Consider the following 18,131-nt stretch of genomic DNA (forward strand, 5'->3'; position numbering starts at 1 on the left):
GACAGCTCTTATCCTTCTGTTGTCAGTGTTACTGAAAAGGTTTGCAAGGGCTTTTTCAGTATACAGAAAAGGTTCTACTGTTTTTCTTTCAAAAGCATCTGTTTCTTAGTGTGTGACAACTGCTGATGATAAAATGATAGGCTCTTTATGTGTAATATAGAATTCCCTTGCTGAATACTTACACACCCTAAGGGAAATTCTTTCTTGTGTTAGTCCTGATAATTCTGTAAAATAGTATAAAACTGGCTACTCCTTTCTCATCATAAACATTCTTAAATGCCGCTTCTCATAACTTGTATGAAAATCGCTTCCCATGACTGTGGACTTTATTATACTTTTACTTACTTGTTTTTGTGTTTTGTTCTGATACCTCCAACTTATGAAATTTTTCCCCATTATTCTCATATTAAAGGCATGAAATTTTCTATAAAGACAGATAACTTTGTTTTCCATCTTAATTTTGTACACACTCTTAGAAAGACAGAAAATGCCCTGGTGGTAGCCAAAGAATTTATATAGATTCTGCTTAATTTTGTGTCTCAAGCCTATGAAGCATATTCTAAAGTAATAATCATAACACTTAAAATACACCTACTGGCATAACATTTTTGTTGAAGTGGGTTTTAGGGATCCTATGTTCTGCAACATTTCTGGCAAGAGAGTACAAAGAATATTTTTAAATGAAACTTCCATTTTTTACTTTAGCTCTTTTTTTTTGATTGAGAAGTTATGAATATATTTTGCCCTCATTTCACAAATGAAAATGTGTTAAAATGCAATTAATCTACCACATTAACTCTAGGAAACATTGTCTGTATTTGTTAAACACTTCAAAATTCTGCTGTGAACCAGTTAATTCTAAGTAATTTCTCAGTTAAATATTTACATGGGCTTTCATGTTGATAAGCTTTCGCCTGTCTTAAATAATCAGCAGATTGTCCAGTGTAGCACACCGTAAAAGCAACTCACTAGGACTTAAAATGGTTTAGCTGGTTGGGACTATTTTTTGCGTAGTTTTATCCTAGCTAAAAGAGGTAACAGCTTTAGGAATTCCTTTCCTTGTCTACATTTCTAATGTTCAGAGTTCTGTTTTAAAATGAATGCTTGTATGAGGATGTTTACATCATGAATATCCTAAATACAGTCTTAAGTTTCTCTTCAGAAAGGCAACAAATCTTTATGATTTTAAAATTTTAGGAATAACTAAGTTTAAAGTTATTTTCATAAAGCCTAAGTAGATGGAAAAAGTAAAACAAAAAAAAAAGGATAGAAATTATTCTTCACCAAATTAGACTGAAGAAGAAAATAATGCATAGATTATGCAAAGATTCTATATGCACAAAGATACTTAAGACATGATTCTCCAAATAGGAAAATGGTATAAACATGTAAAACATCAATAGTAGTCAAAGATTTAATAATCATAATAGAGATGATGTCACAAATAGTAGATGATTAATTCTTTTTTTTTAATTTGAGCTTTCACAGACTTCAGAGATTTTTTTTTGTTTCTTGAAGTATAACATATATACAGAAGAGTATATATAACAAGTTGTAGTTCAAAATATTTTTTAATATATCCACAATTGAATATATCCACATTACCAACATACAGATCAAGAATAAGAGCAGTTGGACATACCCATGATACCAAAATCCAGATCAAGAATCAGAGCAAACGCTAATGGTTTTTTTATTCTATTACAATAAGAGTAGATGATTAATTCTTAGATGAACTGTAAGGCAGTTTTACTCTTAGACATCAGAGAGTGGAATGATCACTTCAGATGAGAAATAGAAACAAGACTGAAAGTCCTCCAATGTGGTATTTAAGTCCAAGGCAAAGTTTTGAAAATAAATATAATTATATGCAGACCAGGAATCTGTTTCCTACCACTGATGCTCAGTATTATTCTATCTCTCTTTAGTTCCTTATGATCTAGTTTTGTAAGTACTTACTAATTCTCTTCTGTAAGTATGGTAAAAGATAGAAAAAAGTGATTTTTTGCCCTCCAAAACTCATAGTCAACTAAGATGATGAGTAAAACATACGTATAATGGCATTTACAATGTTAGAGTAAGAAGGAATTATTGAAGGGTTCTGAGGCAAACGCTGAGCTCTGCCCAAGTTTAATTCGAGGAGCTTCAGCCTTGGTATAAGTTTTGCTAAGTGATAGGTTAATCCATTGTTTGACTTTACTAAATACAAAGAATAGTTAGATGGAGAATTGCAAATAATGTTCAGTTCAGTTCAGTTCAGTTGCTCAGTCCTGTCTGACTCTTTGCGACCCCGTGAACCGCAGCATGCCAGGCCTCCCTGTCCATCAGCAAGTTCCGGAGTTCATCCAAACTCATGTCCATTGAGTCAGTGCTGGCATCCAACCATCTCGTCCTCTGTCGTCCCCTTCTCCTCCTGCCCTTAATCTTTCCCAGCATTAGGGTCTTTTCCAATGAGTCAGCTCTTGGCATCAGGTGGCCAAAGTATTGGAGTTTCAGCTTCAGCATCAGTCCTTCCAATAAACACCCAGGACTTATCTCCTTTAAGATGGACTGGTTGGATCATCCTCAAATTTGAATTTCCTAATTCTGGAAAAAATATGATTTTTCCATACTTCGTTGACCTATGTTTTACTAATGATAATATTGATTTTCTTTGTAAATCAACTAATAATATTTAATAAAGTCAGATCAAAAATATTCTGAGTATTAATGTAATAGAGCTAGGATTAAAATTTGGTCATGGATAATCCAAATAGAGAATTGGATTAAAAATAGCATTGGAGATGAAAAATAATTCCCCTTTTTCATCAAATTCCTTGCTGAGTCCTAGAGTTAGCAAAGGTCAGGAGTGGGGGAATACTTAGAATCATGACTGTCTGGGAGGCATGTTAGTGGGTTTATCTGTGAGTATACCATAAATTTTTTTAATCCGTTGAATACATTCCAAGTCAAGTTTAATATTTTCATCTTATTTAGGCTTTTGCTTTGTAATTTTTCTTAACTAGTAAAGGGAATGGAAATTTTATTACATGTGGCTCAGAATTAACTGTACTATCTTGATGAATGTTCAGTATGTGTATGTTTTAGTAGCTCACATTTAAAAACACTGAAAGACCTGTCAACATTTGGATGTATATCAAAAATGTTATGTGTAAGTTTGACTATTCATGAAATTATAATAGTTTCCAAGGGTAAAGGGGAAGAGTTTTATCTGAAGCCAAGATTGTGTCAATCTCAAAAAAATGACACAAGCCCTTGTGATTATCTTGTAATTAATCTTTGGTATATTTTGATTTGAAAATTTGGTTTTCTTATCATGTCAGAAATTTACCATCCTAAAGTTGACCTAATTAGGCAGTTTTCTTTCGTTATCTATCATTTGGCAGGTGTTTGTGGTTAAACAAACAAACAAACCAAAAAAAGAACTGATCACATTTTTCACTCCCTGATTTTTCAGTTCAGTTCAGTTCAGTCATTCAGTCGTGTCCGACTCTTTGCAACCCCATGAATTACAGCACACCTCCCTGTCCATCAACAACTCCCAGAGTTCACCCAAACTCATGTCCATCGAGGCGGTGATGCCATCTAGCTATCTCATCCTCTGTCATCCCCTTTTCCTCCTGCCCTCAACCCCTCCCAGCATCAGAGTCTTTTCCAGTGAGTCAACTTTTTGCATGAGGTGGCCAAAGTATTGAAGTTTCAGCTTTAGCATCAGTTCTTCCAAAGAACACCCAGGACTGATCTCCTTTAGAATGGACTGGTTTTATCTCCTTGCAGTCCAAAGACACACTGGTTTTTATTCCTGCCTAAATCAATAAATACCGACCCCAGGTTGGTAGGTGCTCAGTATAGTACTGGTGATCAGTGCAGAAATAACTCCAGAAAAAATGAAGGGATGCAGCCAAAGCTAAAACAACACCCAGTTGTGGATGCGACTGGTGATAGAAGCAAGGTTCAATGCTGTAAAGAGCAATATTACATAGGAACCTGGAATGTTAGGTCCATGAATCAGGCAAATTGCAAGTGGTCAAACAGGAGATGGCAAGAATGAACATCGACATTCTAGGAATTTGTGAACTAAGATGGATTGGAATAGGAGAATTTAACTCAGATGATCATTATATCTACTACTGTGGGCAGAAATCCCTTAGAAGAAATGGAGTACCATCATAGTCAACAAAAGAGTCCGAAATGCAGGACAAGGATGCAATCTCAAAAATGACAGAATGATCTCTGTTCATTTCCAAGACAAACCATTCAATATCATAGTAATCCAAGTCTATGCCCCAACCAATAACACTGAAGAAGCTGAAATTGAACACTTCTATGAAGATCTACAAGACCTTCTAGAACTAACACCCCAAAAAGTGTCCTTTTCATCATAGGGGACTGGAATGCAAAAGTAGGAAGTCAAAAAACACCTGGGGTAACAAGCAAATTTGGCCTTGGAGTACAGAATGAAGCAGGGCAAAGGCTAATAGAGTTCTGCCAAGAGAACGCACTGGTCATAGCAAACACTCTCTTCCAACAACACAAGAGAAGACTCTACGCATGGATATCACCAGATGGTTGACACTGAAATCAGACTGATTATATTGTTTGCAGTCAAAGATAGAGAAGCTCTATACAGTCAGCATAAACAAGACTGGGAGCTGACTGTGGCTCAGATCATGAACTCCTTATTGCCAAATTCAGACTGAAATTGAAGAAAATGGAGAAAACCACTAGACCATTCAGGTCTGACCTAAATCAAATCCCTTATGACTATACAGTGGAAGTGAGAAATAGATTTAAGGGACTAGATCTGACAGACAGAGTGCCTAATGAACTATGGATGGAGGTTCGTGACATTGAACAGGAGACAGGAATCAAAACAATCCTCCCAAAAAAAATAAATGCAAAAAAGAAAAATGGCTGTCTGAGGAGGCCTTACAAATAGCTGTGAAAACAAGGGAAGTGACAAGCAAAGGAGAAAAGGAAAGATACACCCATTTGAATACAGAGTTCCAAAGAATAGCAAGGAGAGATAAGAAAGCCTTCCTCAGTGATCAGTGCAAAGAAATAGAGGAAAACAACAGAATGGGAAAGACTAGAGATCTCTTCAAGAAAATTAGAGATGCCAAGGGAACATTTCATGCAAGGATGGGCTCGATAAAGACAGAAATGGTATGGACCTGACAAAAGCAGAAGATATTAAGAAGAGATGGCAAGAATACACAGAAGAACTGTATAAAAAAGAGCTTCATGACCCAAATAATCATGATGGTGTGATCACTCACCTAGAGCCAGACACCCTGGAATGTGAAGTCAAGTGGACCTTAGGAAGCATCACTACGAACAAAGCTAGTGGAGGTGATGGAATTCCAGTTGAGCTATTCCAAAGCCTGAAAGATGATGCTGTGAAAGTGCTGCACTCAATATGCCAGCAAATTTGGAAAACTCAGCAGTGGCCACAGGACTGGAAAAGGTCAGTTTTCATTCCAATCCCAAAGAAAGGCAATGCCAAAGAATGCTCAAATAACCGCACAATTGCACTCATCTCACACGCTAGTAAAGTCATGCTCAAAATTCTCCAAGCCAGGCTTCAGCAATACATGAACCGTGAACTTCCAGATGTTCAAGCTGGTTTTAGAAAAGGCAGAGGAACCAGAGATCAAATTGCCAACATCTGCTGGATCATAGAAAAAGCAAGAGAGTTCCAGAAAAACATCTATTTCTGCTTTATTGACTATGCCAAAGCCTTTGACCGTGTGGATCACAATAAACTATGGAAAATTCTGAAAGAGATGGAAATACCAGATCACCTGACCTGCTTCTTGAGAAACCTATATGCAGGTCAGGAAGCAACAGTTAGAACTGGACATGGAACAACAGACTGGTTCCAAATAGGAAAAGGAGTACGTCAAGTCTGTATATTGTCACCCTGCTCATTTAACTTCTATGCAGAGTACATCATGAGAAATGCTGGGCTGGAAGAAGCACAAGCTGGAATCAAGATTGCCGGGAGAAATACCAATAACCTCAGATATGCAGATGATACCACCCTTATGGCAGAAAGTGAAGAAGAACTAAAAAGCCTCTTGATGAAAGTGAAAGAGGAGAGTGAAAAAGTTGGCCTAAAGCTCAAAATTTAGAAAACTAAAATCATGGCATCCGGTCACTTCATGCCAAATAGATGGGGAAAGAGTGGAAACAGTGGCTGACTTTATTTTTCTGGGCTCCAAAATCACTGTAGATGGTGATTGCAGCCACGAAATTAAAAGACACTTACTCCTTGGATGGAAGGTTATGACCAACCTAGACAGCATATTAAAAAGCAGAAACATTACTTTGTCAACAAAGGTCCGTCTAACCAGTGGTCATGTATGGATGTGAGAGTTGGACTATAAAAAAAGCTGAGCACCGAAGAATTGATTCTTTTGAACTGTAGTGTTGGAGAAGACTCTTGAGAGTCCCTTGGACTGCAAGGACATCCAACCAGTCCATCCTAAAGGAGATCAGCCCTGGGTGTTCATTGGAAGGACTGATGCTGAGGCTGAAACTCCAATACTTTGGCCACCTCATGCAAAGAGCTGACACATTGGAAAAGACCTTGATGCTGGGAAAGATTGAGGACAGGAGAAGAAGGGGACAACAGAGGATGAAATGGTTGGATGGTGTCATCGACTCAATAGACATGGGTTTGGGTGGACTCCGGGAGTTGGTGATGGACAGGGATGCCTGGCATGCTGTGGTTCATGGGGTCGCAAAGAGTTGGACACAACTGAGAGACTGAACTGAACTGAAATCAATAAAACATAGGCTCTACGTACCCCTGTAACATTAATTTTTCCAAAAATAGGTAAAAGAATAAATACGTACATTTTATGAATGCTTGCTCAGTTGTTCAGTCGTATCCAGCTCTTTGAGACCCCATGGATGGTAGCCTACCAGATTCCTTTGTCCATGGGAATTTTCCAGGCAAGAATACTGGAGTAGATTGCCATTTCCTTCTCCACATTTTATGAATACTGTGTGGAGGAAGACTCAGGAAGATTTCGGGAACACTGAGCATTATTGATGGCTTGCCACGTGGATCAACAGTAAAGAATTCACCTGCAGTGCAGGAGGCACAGGAGACATGGATTTGAGCACTGAGTCAGGAAGATCCCATGGAGGAAGATAGCAACCCATTCCAGTATTCTTGCCAGGAAAATCCCATGGACAGAGGAGTCTGGCGGGCTACAGTCCATAGGGTCACAAAGAATAGAACTTGACTCAGTGATTGATCACACATGCACAAGCATTGGTGATACATGTAGAATTTTTTGTATAAATGCTTTTTCAAAATTAGTTACAGGAATTTATACTAAATTCTGACAGTTTTAATCAAAGAAAAGCTATGAGTGAAAAATTAAAATATATTTGTGATATTTTTATTCTAAATAAAATTGGATGGTATGAAGATTTAAATTCTATGAAAAACCAAAAAATGTATATATAATAATACATAATAAACACATCCTCACAAGCACACCTGATGTTTTACTTTAAATGTAGTTATGACTTTTAAAGAAAATGGTTACATTATAAAAATGAATCTTAATTTTTAAAAAATAGATAATAATGCTTCTCCTGAAGGGATGAAGATGAATTCTTATGTTCAAGTGTGTCTTTACTGGAGTTCTCATATTCCAAAGAGTTTAAGGCATTTAATATATAATAGATTAACCATTCAGTTCAGTTCAGTTCAGTTCAGTTCAGTCACTCAGTCGTGTCCGACTCTTGCGACCCCATGAATCACAGCACGCCAGGCCTCCCTGTCCATCACCAACTCCCTGAGTTCACTCACACTCACGTCCATGGAGTTGGTGATGCCATCCAGCCATCTCATCCTCTCCTTCTCATCCTTCTCCTCCTGCCCCCAATCCCTCCCAGCATCAAAGTCTTTTCCAAAGAGTCAACTCTTCACATGAGGTGGCCAAAGTACTGGAGTTTCAGCTTTAGCATCATTCCTTCCAAAGAAATCCCAGGGCTGATCTCCTTCAGAATGGACTGGTTGGATCTCCTTGCAGTCCAATGGACTCTCAAGAGTCTTCTCCAACACCACAGTTCAAAAGCATCAATTCTTCGGCACTCAGCCTTCTTCACAATTCAACTCTCACATCCATACATGACCACTGGAAAAACCATAGCCTTGACTAGACAGACCTTTGTTGGCAAAGTAATGTCTCTGCTTTTGAATATGCTATCTAGGTTGGTCATAACTTTCCTTCCAAGGAGTAAGCGTCTTTTAATTTCATGGCTGCAGTCACCATCTGCAGTGATTTTGGAGCCCAGAAAAATAAAGTCTGACACTGTTTCCACTGTTTCCCCATTATTTCCCACGAAGTGATGGGACCAGATGCCATGATCTTTTTTTCTGAATGTTGAGCTTTAAGCCAATTTTTTCACTCTCCTCTTTCACTTTCATCAAGAGGCTTTTGAGTTCCTCTTCACTTTCTGCCATACGGGTGGTGTCATCTGCATATCTGAGGTTATTGATATTTCTTCTGGCAATCCTGATTCCAGCTTGTGCTTCTTCCAGCCCAGTGTTTCTCATGATGTACTCTGCATAGAAGTTAAATGAGCGGGGTGACAATATACAGACTTGACGTACTCCTTTTCCTATTTGGAACCAGTCTGTTGTTCCATGTCCAGTTCTAACTGTTGCTTCCTGACCTGCATACAGGTTTCTCAAGGGGCAAGTCAGGTGATCTGGTATTTCCATCTCTTTCAGAATTTTCCACAGTTTATTGTGGTCCACACAGTCAAAGGCTTTGGCATAGTCAATAAAGCAGAAATAGATGTTTTTCTGGAACTCTCTTGCTTTTTCAGTGATCCAGCGGATGTTGGCAATTTGATCTCTGGTTCCTCTGCCTTTTCTAAAACTAGCTTGGAAGTTCATGATTCACTTACTGCTGAAAAGCCTGGCTTGGAGAATTTTGAGCATGACTTTACTAGCGTGTGAGATGAGTGCAATTGTGTGGTAGTTTGAGCATTCTTTGGCATTGCCTTTCTTTGGGATTGGAATGAAGATTAATCATACATATTCTAAAAACCCTTTGAAAATGCTGGCTCTACCCAAAAGCTTTTTTTTTTTTTTAAACAGTGGATTGATTTCTCATTATGATTTTTTTTTCAATCATTAACAGGTGCCTGGTATTGAATAAGACAGTGATTCTACCATTGTCCTTACAGCCTGGTGAATCATTTCCTAAATAATTACTTAAATGGAATTATGATAAATAATTTAAAGAACAAGTACAGGCACCTTAAGACTGGTGCAATAAGGCATTCATCTCTTTATGTGGACAATCCAGGGAGGTCAGGCTGGCTTTTCTTGAGGTCAGTTTGTGCTCTGGAGGATGGAGGGGTCTGTGTCTAGTATCACCTGGAAAGCTCTTACAGGTGAGCAAGCAAGCAGGTGGTGGAGCAGAAGGATGGAGGAGAGTAATGGATGGATCAAATCCACCTATTTGGAGCTACATCAGTTGGACTTGGGGACTGGATGTGAAAGAGAAGTGAGAGAGGCAAGTATGGAAGGCGAGTTCTAGGTTCTCAACAAGAGCTCTAGCAGGATGGTGCGTGGGTCTACAGAGTTGGGGTGCTGGAAAAGGCCCCAGTTTTGGTGGGAGGGCCCTAAATGTGCTGTTGCTGTGCTAAATTCACATGCTGGGGAGAGCAGAGTGGGTGTACCAGGCAGGCATTTGGATGTGTGGACCTACAAGCTCAAATATAAATTGAATAAAACTTTTGGCATCATTGGCCTGGAGAATCTAAAGTCCATGGTATAATATGAGATCATGGCAGGAGAACGGGGAGAAAATGGGCCTAAACCCTCGCATTGAAAGGCGTTATAGGGAAGGAGGAAGCAGCCAGAGAGACTGAGAAGCCTCCAGAGGGGTAACAACTAACCATCAATCCCAAAGACTTTAAACAGCAACGGTATCAACATTCTGGTTTTTGTGTTGAGAATTTCTGTGTAATAGTAATTATCTGTGAGAATCGGGAGATTCAGATTAGTGCATCTGGGACTTCCTGCACATTTTGTAGAAGTGAAGAAAAAAAAGGTTATTTTTTCTACCACTTGAAAGAATACTTTTCATGAGAAAGAATTAAATAATGTCTATGAGGCTAAAAATTAAGTGGTATGAATAGATAAATGTTGAAGCTGATGTCATAACCGGGTGTTTTTTCAGAGGAAAACTACAGAGCCACTCTCAACCAAAAATGCTGTTGCATTTATAGAGTTTAAATACATGAAGAGGCATTTTTTTCTGCCTGTAAATATTGTTACCATTTATTGATGGCAGGTTGATTTAAAAAAAAAAAAAAAGACATGGTTCCAACCAAATGAGAGTCATCCCTGGGAGTGATCACTGTTTAAGAGTCTTTCTTTTCTTTTGTCTTGTTAACTCTGAAGATAAACCAGTCAAAGAAGGACAGTTCACCATTATTAATGTATTATATAGTCTAAGCTTGGAAGAGCTCAGATCACTTTAAAAGTTTTTGTATAATCAATAAAATTAGTATTAATTTTCACAACATTCTTTGTAAGGCAGGCATGCTTGAAGCAATCTACTAATATGTGTCCCCCCTTTTTTTTGTAGGGTTCCCTGGGGATACAAGGCCCCCAAGGTCCACCTGGAAAAGAGGGTCAGAGGGTAAGTAAACTCAGAACAGCTAGCAGGCATTCTAACTCAGAGGTTACTTATTTCTGAACACTTATAAAAATAAATTGGAATACATCAGGCAAATGGGCAGTGGGAGAATATCAACTATCTGAAAGCTGAAATTTGAGATTTTGACAGAGCTTTTACAATCCAGAAAATTCTATATATTTTCCAGATTGGCAGCACAAGTGCGGAGATACTGTTTGGGTGAAATGAATTAACTGTTATTCGATCTGGAACACGTGATCCTATTTTGGGGGTTTTGAGTTAAGCTCATCTTTGCTGATTTAAGTTTAATGAGTTATCTTTGCAGAGTTTTAGCCTGTTCATGAATTCTGGAAAGACTGTGGATATTAAGTGCATTCTTTAGCCAAATTAAATTATTGACATTAGTGACTCTTTGTAGTTAACTTTTCCTACCTTTGAGATATGTATGTCTCACATGAACACATCGTACTTGCAGAGGGAGTATAGCAGTCACCTTCCAGTTCAGTTAGGCTTACTGGCTCCAGTAAAAGGAATTCCGCCCTGCGGTGAGACTTGGTCAGCCCTCCATGAACACTCTCTGCAGTGGGGTAGCCCATTCCTGTGGCTAACTGTTATTAACTATTTTCAAATCATGCTAAAGATTCCAAACATTTTGTATGTGCTTTCTTATATGAGTAGTATTTTTAACTTTTGTTACCTTATAGATGAGAATTGTGTGACTCATGGAGTGTAGATGCCTTGCCTAAAGTTATAGAAGTAATGAAAAATCAAGCCAGGACTTGAATTTGGGCTTTCTGACTTTGGATTTCATGTTCTCTTTTACTGTCTCAGCATGTTAACCCCAGAACTCTTTCTTAGTCGTTTAAATTTATTATTCCCTGTTCTGCCCCCTGGCAAATAAGTCTGTTGCCTCAGATATATGAGTCCTTCAAATATTTGAAGACCTATGGTATTTTTACCAAGGTTTGCCTTTTGCCAGATTGATAATAAAATCCACATTCTCTAAGCTCTTCCTCTTGTCTTGATTACTGACTACCTAACATGCCAGTGGTCTTTCCCAGAAAACACTCATGAACCTTCTGAAGGTGTCAGTAATGGAACTGGATGTATATATGGTATTTAGGGCAGAGTTAAGTGTGGCAAATATGCCCTGTGCCTATGACCACAGGCTTCTATTGCAACCTAAGATGAGCCAATGCTCCTGTGAATGGCATCACACTTTGTTTTTACTAACTCCTTCTACTACAGCAGCTCTCTTTTTCACAATTTGTTTTCCAGAGTTACAATTAAAAGTTTATTAGGAAAAAAAATGAACTAGATGACATTGAAGTTTGTTCAGTTAAAAAATTCTGTGTTCAGTTCTTTTTCCCAGTGGCTATTTCAGTGAACATAATAGGGCTTAATAAGTTTGGATGATGAAAAAAACAGAAGGAAAATTTTGTGAATAATAGCTAACATTTATGGGCTACCTATTTCTTTTTTTCTTTTTTCTTTTTTTTTTAAATCTTCCAATTTTATTTTATTTTTAAACTTTACATAATTGTATTAGTTTTGCCAAATATCAAAATGAATCCGCCACAGGTATACATGTGTTCCCCATCCCGAACCCTCCTCCCTCCTCCCTCCCCATACCATCCCTCTGGGCCGTCCCAGTGCACCAGCCCCAAGCATCCAGCATCATGCATCGAACCTGGACTGGCAACTCGTTTCCTACATGATATTTTACATGTTTCATTGCCATTCTCCCAAATCTTCCCACCCTCTCCCTCTCCCACAGAGTCCATAAGACTGTTCTATACATCAGTGTCTCTTTTGTTGTCTCGTACACTGGGTTATTGTTACTATCTTTCTAAATTCCATATATATGCGTTAGAATACTGTATTTATGTTTTTCCTTCTGGCTTACTTCACTCTGTATAATAGGCTCCAGTTTCATCCACCTCATTAGAACTGATTCAAAAGTATTCTTTTTAATGGCTGAGTAATACTCCATTGTGTATATGTACCACAGCTTTCTTATCCATTCATCTGCTGATGGACATCTAGGTTGCTTCCATGTCTTGGCTATTATAAACAGTGCTGCGATGAACATTGGGGTACACGTGTCTCTTTCCCTTCTGGTTACCTATTTCTAATTTCATTTGTTTCTCACAATAGCTCTGTGAGATAGATTCTACTACAGTGCTCACAGGGAATCGGAGTTTGTTCAGGAGCCTGAATAGAACACATTGCTATTAAGTGGATTATATGGATATTTTAAAACTATTTACAAAGTAGTCACATTTGGGTTCTACTCTCAACACCTATGTGTATAATTATAGTTTCCTCTTTTTAGCTCTCCAGCTCATTATCCAAGAGTTCATTACTCTACCTGATCAAAGTTTTAAGTAGTCTAGAGAAAAAATTGAAGATTACTTCCCTAGATCTGTGCTTTTGAGGCTGTTTTAAGCATTTTACCCACTGGAGGCAGAGGACTAGATGAAATGACCTTGTGTAGTTAATGCCTAAGCTTCTTATTTTCTCACAGTCGTGGCCAAGATGATTGTTCCATCTAGGAACATATTTCTTAATTAACTTCTGTCTTCAGCATCCAGGGTACATTTTGCTCATAGTAACTACCCCTTCATGGAAACTGAGTGATCAGTTATACCCCCTAGTTAATATATAAGGAACAAAATAATTAAGGAACACATATCAAAATATAAGGAACACATGCAACTCAGTAGCAAAACATGCAATAACCCAGTTTTCAACCGGACAAAGGACCTGAATAGACACTTCTCAGAAGACGACATACAAATGACCAATGACTGTATGAAAAAGTGCTCAATGTAGCTAATCATTAAGGAAAACTAATCAAAACCACAGTGAATATCACCCCACATTTGCTAGAATGGCCAGTATCAGAAAGACAAGAGATAAGCATTGACAAAGTTATGAAGAAGAGGGAACCCAGGCTCCCTGCTGGTGGAATGTAAATTGGTGTAGCCACCATGGAGAACAGTATGAAGGTTCCTCCAGAAAGTAGAACTACTTTATGAGCCACCAGTCTCACTAGTGGGTACATGTCTAAAGGAATGAAACCAGTATTTTGAAGAAATATACATACTCCCATGATTTGGAAGCAACCTAAATATCTATTGACAGGTGAATGAATAAAGAAAATACAGTTAAACACACACATACAGTGGAATATTATTTCAGCCTCAATAAAGAAGGAAATCTTGCCATTTGTAACAAAATGGATGAACCTGGAGGACATTATGCTAAATGAAATAAGCCAGTCATGGAAAGACAGATGCTCACTTATATGTGAAATCTGAAAATGTAAAAATCCATAGAAACAGAGAGTAGAGTGGTGATTACTATAGGATGGGGGAGAGGGGAGATGTGGATCACAGGGTACAAAGTTTTAGATATACAAAATGAATAAGTTCTGGGGACCTAATGCACAGCAATGAGAGTGTAATTAATACTGTGTTGTATACTTGAAATTTGATGAAAGAGTAGGTCTTAGGGGTTTCCACCACAAAGAGGTAACTATTTGTGAGCAGGTGGATCCGTTAATAAGCTTGATTATTGTAGCTATTTCACGATGTGTTAAGTATATCAGATCAAATTGTATACCTTCAATATGCGCAGTTTTAATTTTCAACAATGACTCAATAAAGTAGAATGATAATAAAACTAAGAAACAGAGTTTTAATTTCAACTCCAGAAAGTAGCTTATAGTCCCTGGGTGGTTTGAGATGGAAATTATGGAGCTAAGTGGGTGAAGGTAGGCAGAGTGTCTGACTTCCTCCCTCGGTAGCGGCAGTTGTTTTTTTTTAAATTTGTGTGGTAAGAACATTTAACCATGAGGTCTACTGTCTTAACAAATTTCAATATACAATGAAATTGTACTTCTTTTTAAAAATAAAGTATAGTTGATTTGCAATGTCAGGTTAATTATTGCTGTACAGCAAAGTGACTCAGTTATATAGGCATTCCTTTTTAATATTCTTTTCCATTATGGCTTATCATAGAATATTAAATACAGTTCCCTGTGCTATAGCGTAGGAACTTGTGGTTTATCCATTCTATATATAAAAGCTTGCATCTGCTAATCCCAACCTACCTCTCTATAGCTCCCCCAACCCCCTCCCCCTTGCAACCACAAGCCTGTTCTCTATATCCCTGAGTGTGCTTCTGTCTGCAGTGAAACTGCACTTCCAACTTGGGCTGACGTGGTCATTTCAGGGCACCGCCTCCTTTATTTTAATGAAAACTTCTTCCCAGTCAGATCTTTGCCTGTCCTACAACTGTGCAGTGGCCTTTCTGAATCGCAGAGTAAGAACTGATCCTTGTCGTCATTAAATTTCACCTTCTGGGTTTTAGTTTCTAACACCATTCTGTTAGGTGTTTCTCAGTGAAATAGCTCTGCTGCTGCTGCTGCTAAGTCGCTTCAGTCGTGTCCGACTCTGTGTGACCCCGTAGATGGCAGCCCACCAGGCTCCCCTGTCCCTGGGATTCTCCAGGCAAGAACACTGGAGTGGGTTGCCATTTCCTTCTCCAGTGCATGAAAGTGAAAAGTGAGAGTGAAGTCGCTCAGTCGTGTCTGACTCTTAGCGACCCCATGGACTGCAGCCCACCAGGCTTCTCAGTCCATGGGATTTTCCAGGCAAGAGTACTGGAGTGGGGTGCCATCGCCTTCTCCAATAGCTCTACACCACCTTAAATTTTGATAAGCCTACCCTCTGAGTCTTCATTCACATCACTAATGAATCCTGAGCAGGACAGGCCTGACTCTGTGTAACACCCTGTCTACCATTGATGTTCGTGTGGCGTGATACAAATCATGTACAAATACATTTGACCTCTCCTTCCTTCCCACTCACATTTCTTAATCTGTCTTGTAAGATAATTATGAGAGTCTTTGTCAGACTAGCTGAAATGAAAAATATTCAAATGAGGTTCTTTAAAAATAATGATGCTTCAAATTGAAATTGTACCCTAGCAAAGCTTACATTTCAGAAGAAGGTGAGTTAACCAGTAATTCAAACTTATGTATTCTTCATGATAATTATGAAGGAACATATTCAAATTATAAAGTTCAACCACTATATTATGCAAATTTACTCCATTTATAAATATGTATAGTCCAGGTAATTTTATATTACTTTTTATTCTATCTTATCAAGAGTAACAGTGTCAGAAACTAAAGAATGTAGTAGAATTTTACAGATAATGTTAGACAAGCTTTATTATTATTACTATTGCTTTTTTACAAATGCCGTATAGTTAAAGGAAGACATTTAGGTCAGGTATTACTGATGTTATTCACATTTACAAATGATTATTTCCTAATGTGCTCAATGATTCATTCTGCTTTTCAGTTACTTGAAGGGGACCCACATTAAAGAAATAAGTATTCTTAAATATTTTCATTTAGGCCCAACTTACTGCCACTATTTCTTCTCTGCTCAAGAGTTAAGCAGCACACAGCTCTTTTGGACACACAAATGTACATGTCTGTGTATGAGTATGTGTGTGTACATACGCACAAACAGATGCACACACTGAAAGCTAAGACCAATAATATTTCATTTCTCTGAAATTTGCAATAGAAAACAACAGAAAAATCTAGGAATTTAACATTCTTTTCTATTAACCTATTCTCAAGCAAATCCATATTTTTTACAGGTGTTTGAGCAGGAAGGAGTTGACTATCACTAAGTTTATTGAAATGAAATATATAATATGTGCAAGTTTATATACCTTACTCCTAGGTATAATGTCTTTAAGGAAAGTAGAAGAAATCATTGATTTGTTAGTTTTTCTCAATGATTAAAAAGAGAGTATCTTCTATTCTACAATATCAAACATGAGTGTCAAATGTAAACATACCTTAAAAAAATTATGTTTCTATAAAGCATCATAGAAAAATGTTAGTAATACTACTGTTATTTCTATTAAGGCATAAGGACTCTGATTGATAAATTCCTTTTATTTTTCTGTTTAACCCTTTATGTAGTTTTCTATATGCACAGTAAGAACATTATTTTTTCACAAGTACCAGACCAAAAATTCTGTTTAAATTTTCATTCATTGACTTTATCTTCTTCACTGTCTTAGAAGCTACTAAATTTCAGATTATGTGTTCATTTAATAAAACATAGTAGCAGTGTACTTCTTGTACTTAAAAGCTGCTGTTAACCTTAACAATGTTTGGTGGTGATGTATATCTGAGATTTGTGGTTTTATGTTTTTGTTTAACCTCCTTATTTCTTCTTTGAATCTTTTATAGGCCATTATTTTTTCCCTCTGTTATCTTTTTGAAGTCCTATAAGTAAAACATTTGACTGACACCTGTTTCGGTCTAACATCTTTTATAGATTAACACGGTTTTTAAAATTCAACTAATGTTGAATATTAACCCTAAGCCTCAGATGAGGGTTTATCAGGGAGTAGTAGAGAAGGGCATGCTGGGGACACTTGTCTGGAGACCAAGGAGATGTCCAGCCATGATGACAGAGAAAGCCTAGGAGGGCGACCAGGACACTGAAGGGCCAAGAAGTAAGCAGAAGAGAGTTTACGGTGCCTAGAGGGTTCAGCAGCATTAAAATGTGGAGCAAAGTTGGGGGAGAGATACTGGTTAAAAGAAGAGGTGACTGGAAGTGGTGCCAACTGAGAGAGAAGGTTTGGTTGAAAACATGGGAGAGCATTGGAAACAAAACTTGCGAGAAAAGATATGAGGGAATTAGGAGGTACACTGTAAGGAAGGAGAGGCAGCGATGGGGAATCTGGGGTGGCGGGGGGAGAAAAGGATGGGAACTGCATGGGAGCCCAAGGAGATGTCTTAGTGAAAAGGGGAATATTTCAGACGGCTGAGCACATCTGTGAAAGTTTACAGGAAACACCTCAAAAGAACTGGCATTTGTACAAATTCCCTCTATAGATTCCTTATGCTTCCCTGGTGGCTTAGCTGGTAAAGAATCCGCCTGCAATGCGGGAGCCCTGGGTTCGATCCCTGGTTGGGAAGATCCCCTGGAGAAGGGAATGGCTACCCACTCCAGTATTCTGGCCTGGAGAATTCCATGGACTGGATAGTCCAAGGGGTCACAAAGAGTGAGACGTGACTGAGAAACTTTTATTTTTCTTAATAACATTTCCAAAAACATAAAAAATAATTATCATTTTATGTGTCCTTGGATTTCTCCTTACAGTCACATTAAGTGCATATCTGAACAACCTCTTGGTTTGAAACAGCCAGGGCCTGTTGTTAGTTAGTTGCTCTAGGTCTCTGAAAGAACATTTATTGGTGAATCAGTTAGGGACTGCCCCAAACACGAGATTGTTTGGAATCTGGATTGCGGGACCTAGGTGACACCACACCCTTACTTTCTCTGCTGCTGGATCCTAATTTCAATCCTGAATAGAGAATTTACATTTTAAATGCCATATAAGTCA

At 38.1% G+C, this 18,131-nt stretch overlaps 1 protein-coding gene across 1 annotated transcript in view; it reads left to right on the plus strand.

Annotated features, from left to right (window-relative positions):
* COL19A1 (collagen type XIX alpha 1 chain) overlaps positions 1–18,131 on the plus strand; it is a 431,873-nt gene that overhangs the window by 233,724 nt on the left and 180,018 nt on the right. Inside the window, exon 14 of the mRNA XM_015472743.3 lies at positions 10,632–10,685. Coding sequence (XP_015328229.2) covers positions 10,632–10,685 — 54 coding nt within the window. The remainder of the gene's footprint in view (positions 1–10,631; positions 10,686–18,131) is intronic.

The sequence above is a fragment of the Bos taurus genome, chromosome 9, assembly GCF_002263795.3.
Source record: "Bos taurus isolate L1 Dominette 01449 registration number 42190680 breed Hereford chromosome 9, ARS-UCD2.0, whole genome shotgun sequence".
NCBI classification, from domain to species: domain Eukaryota; kingdom Metazoa; phylum Chordata; class Mammalia; order Artiodactyla; family Bovidae; genus Bos; species Bos taurus.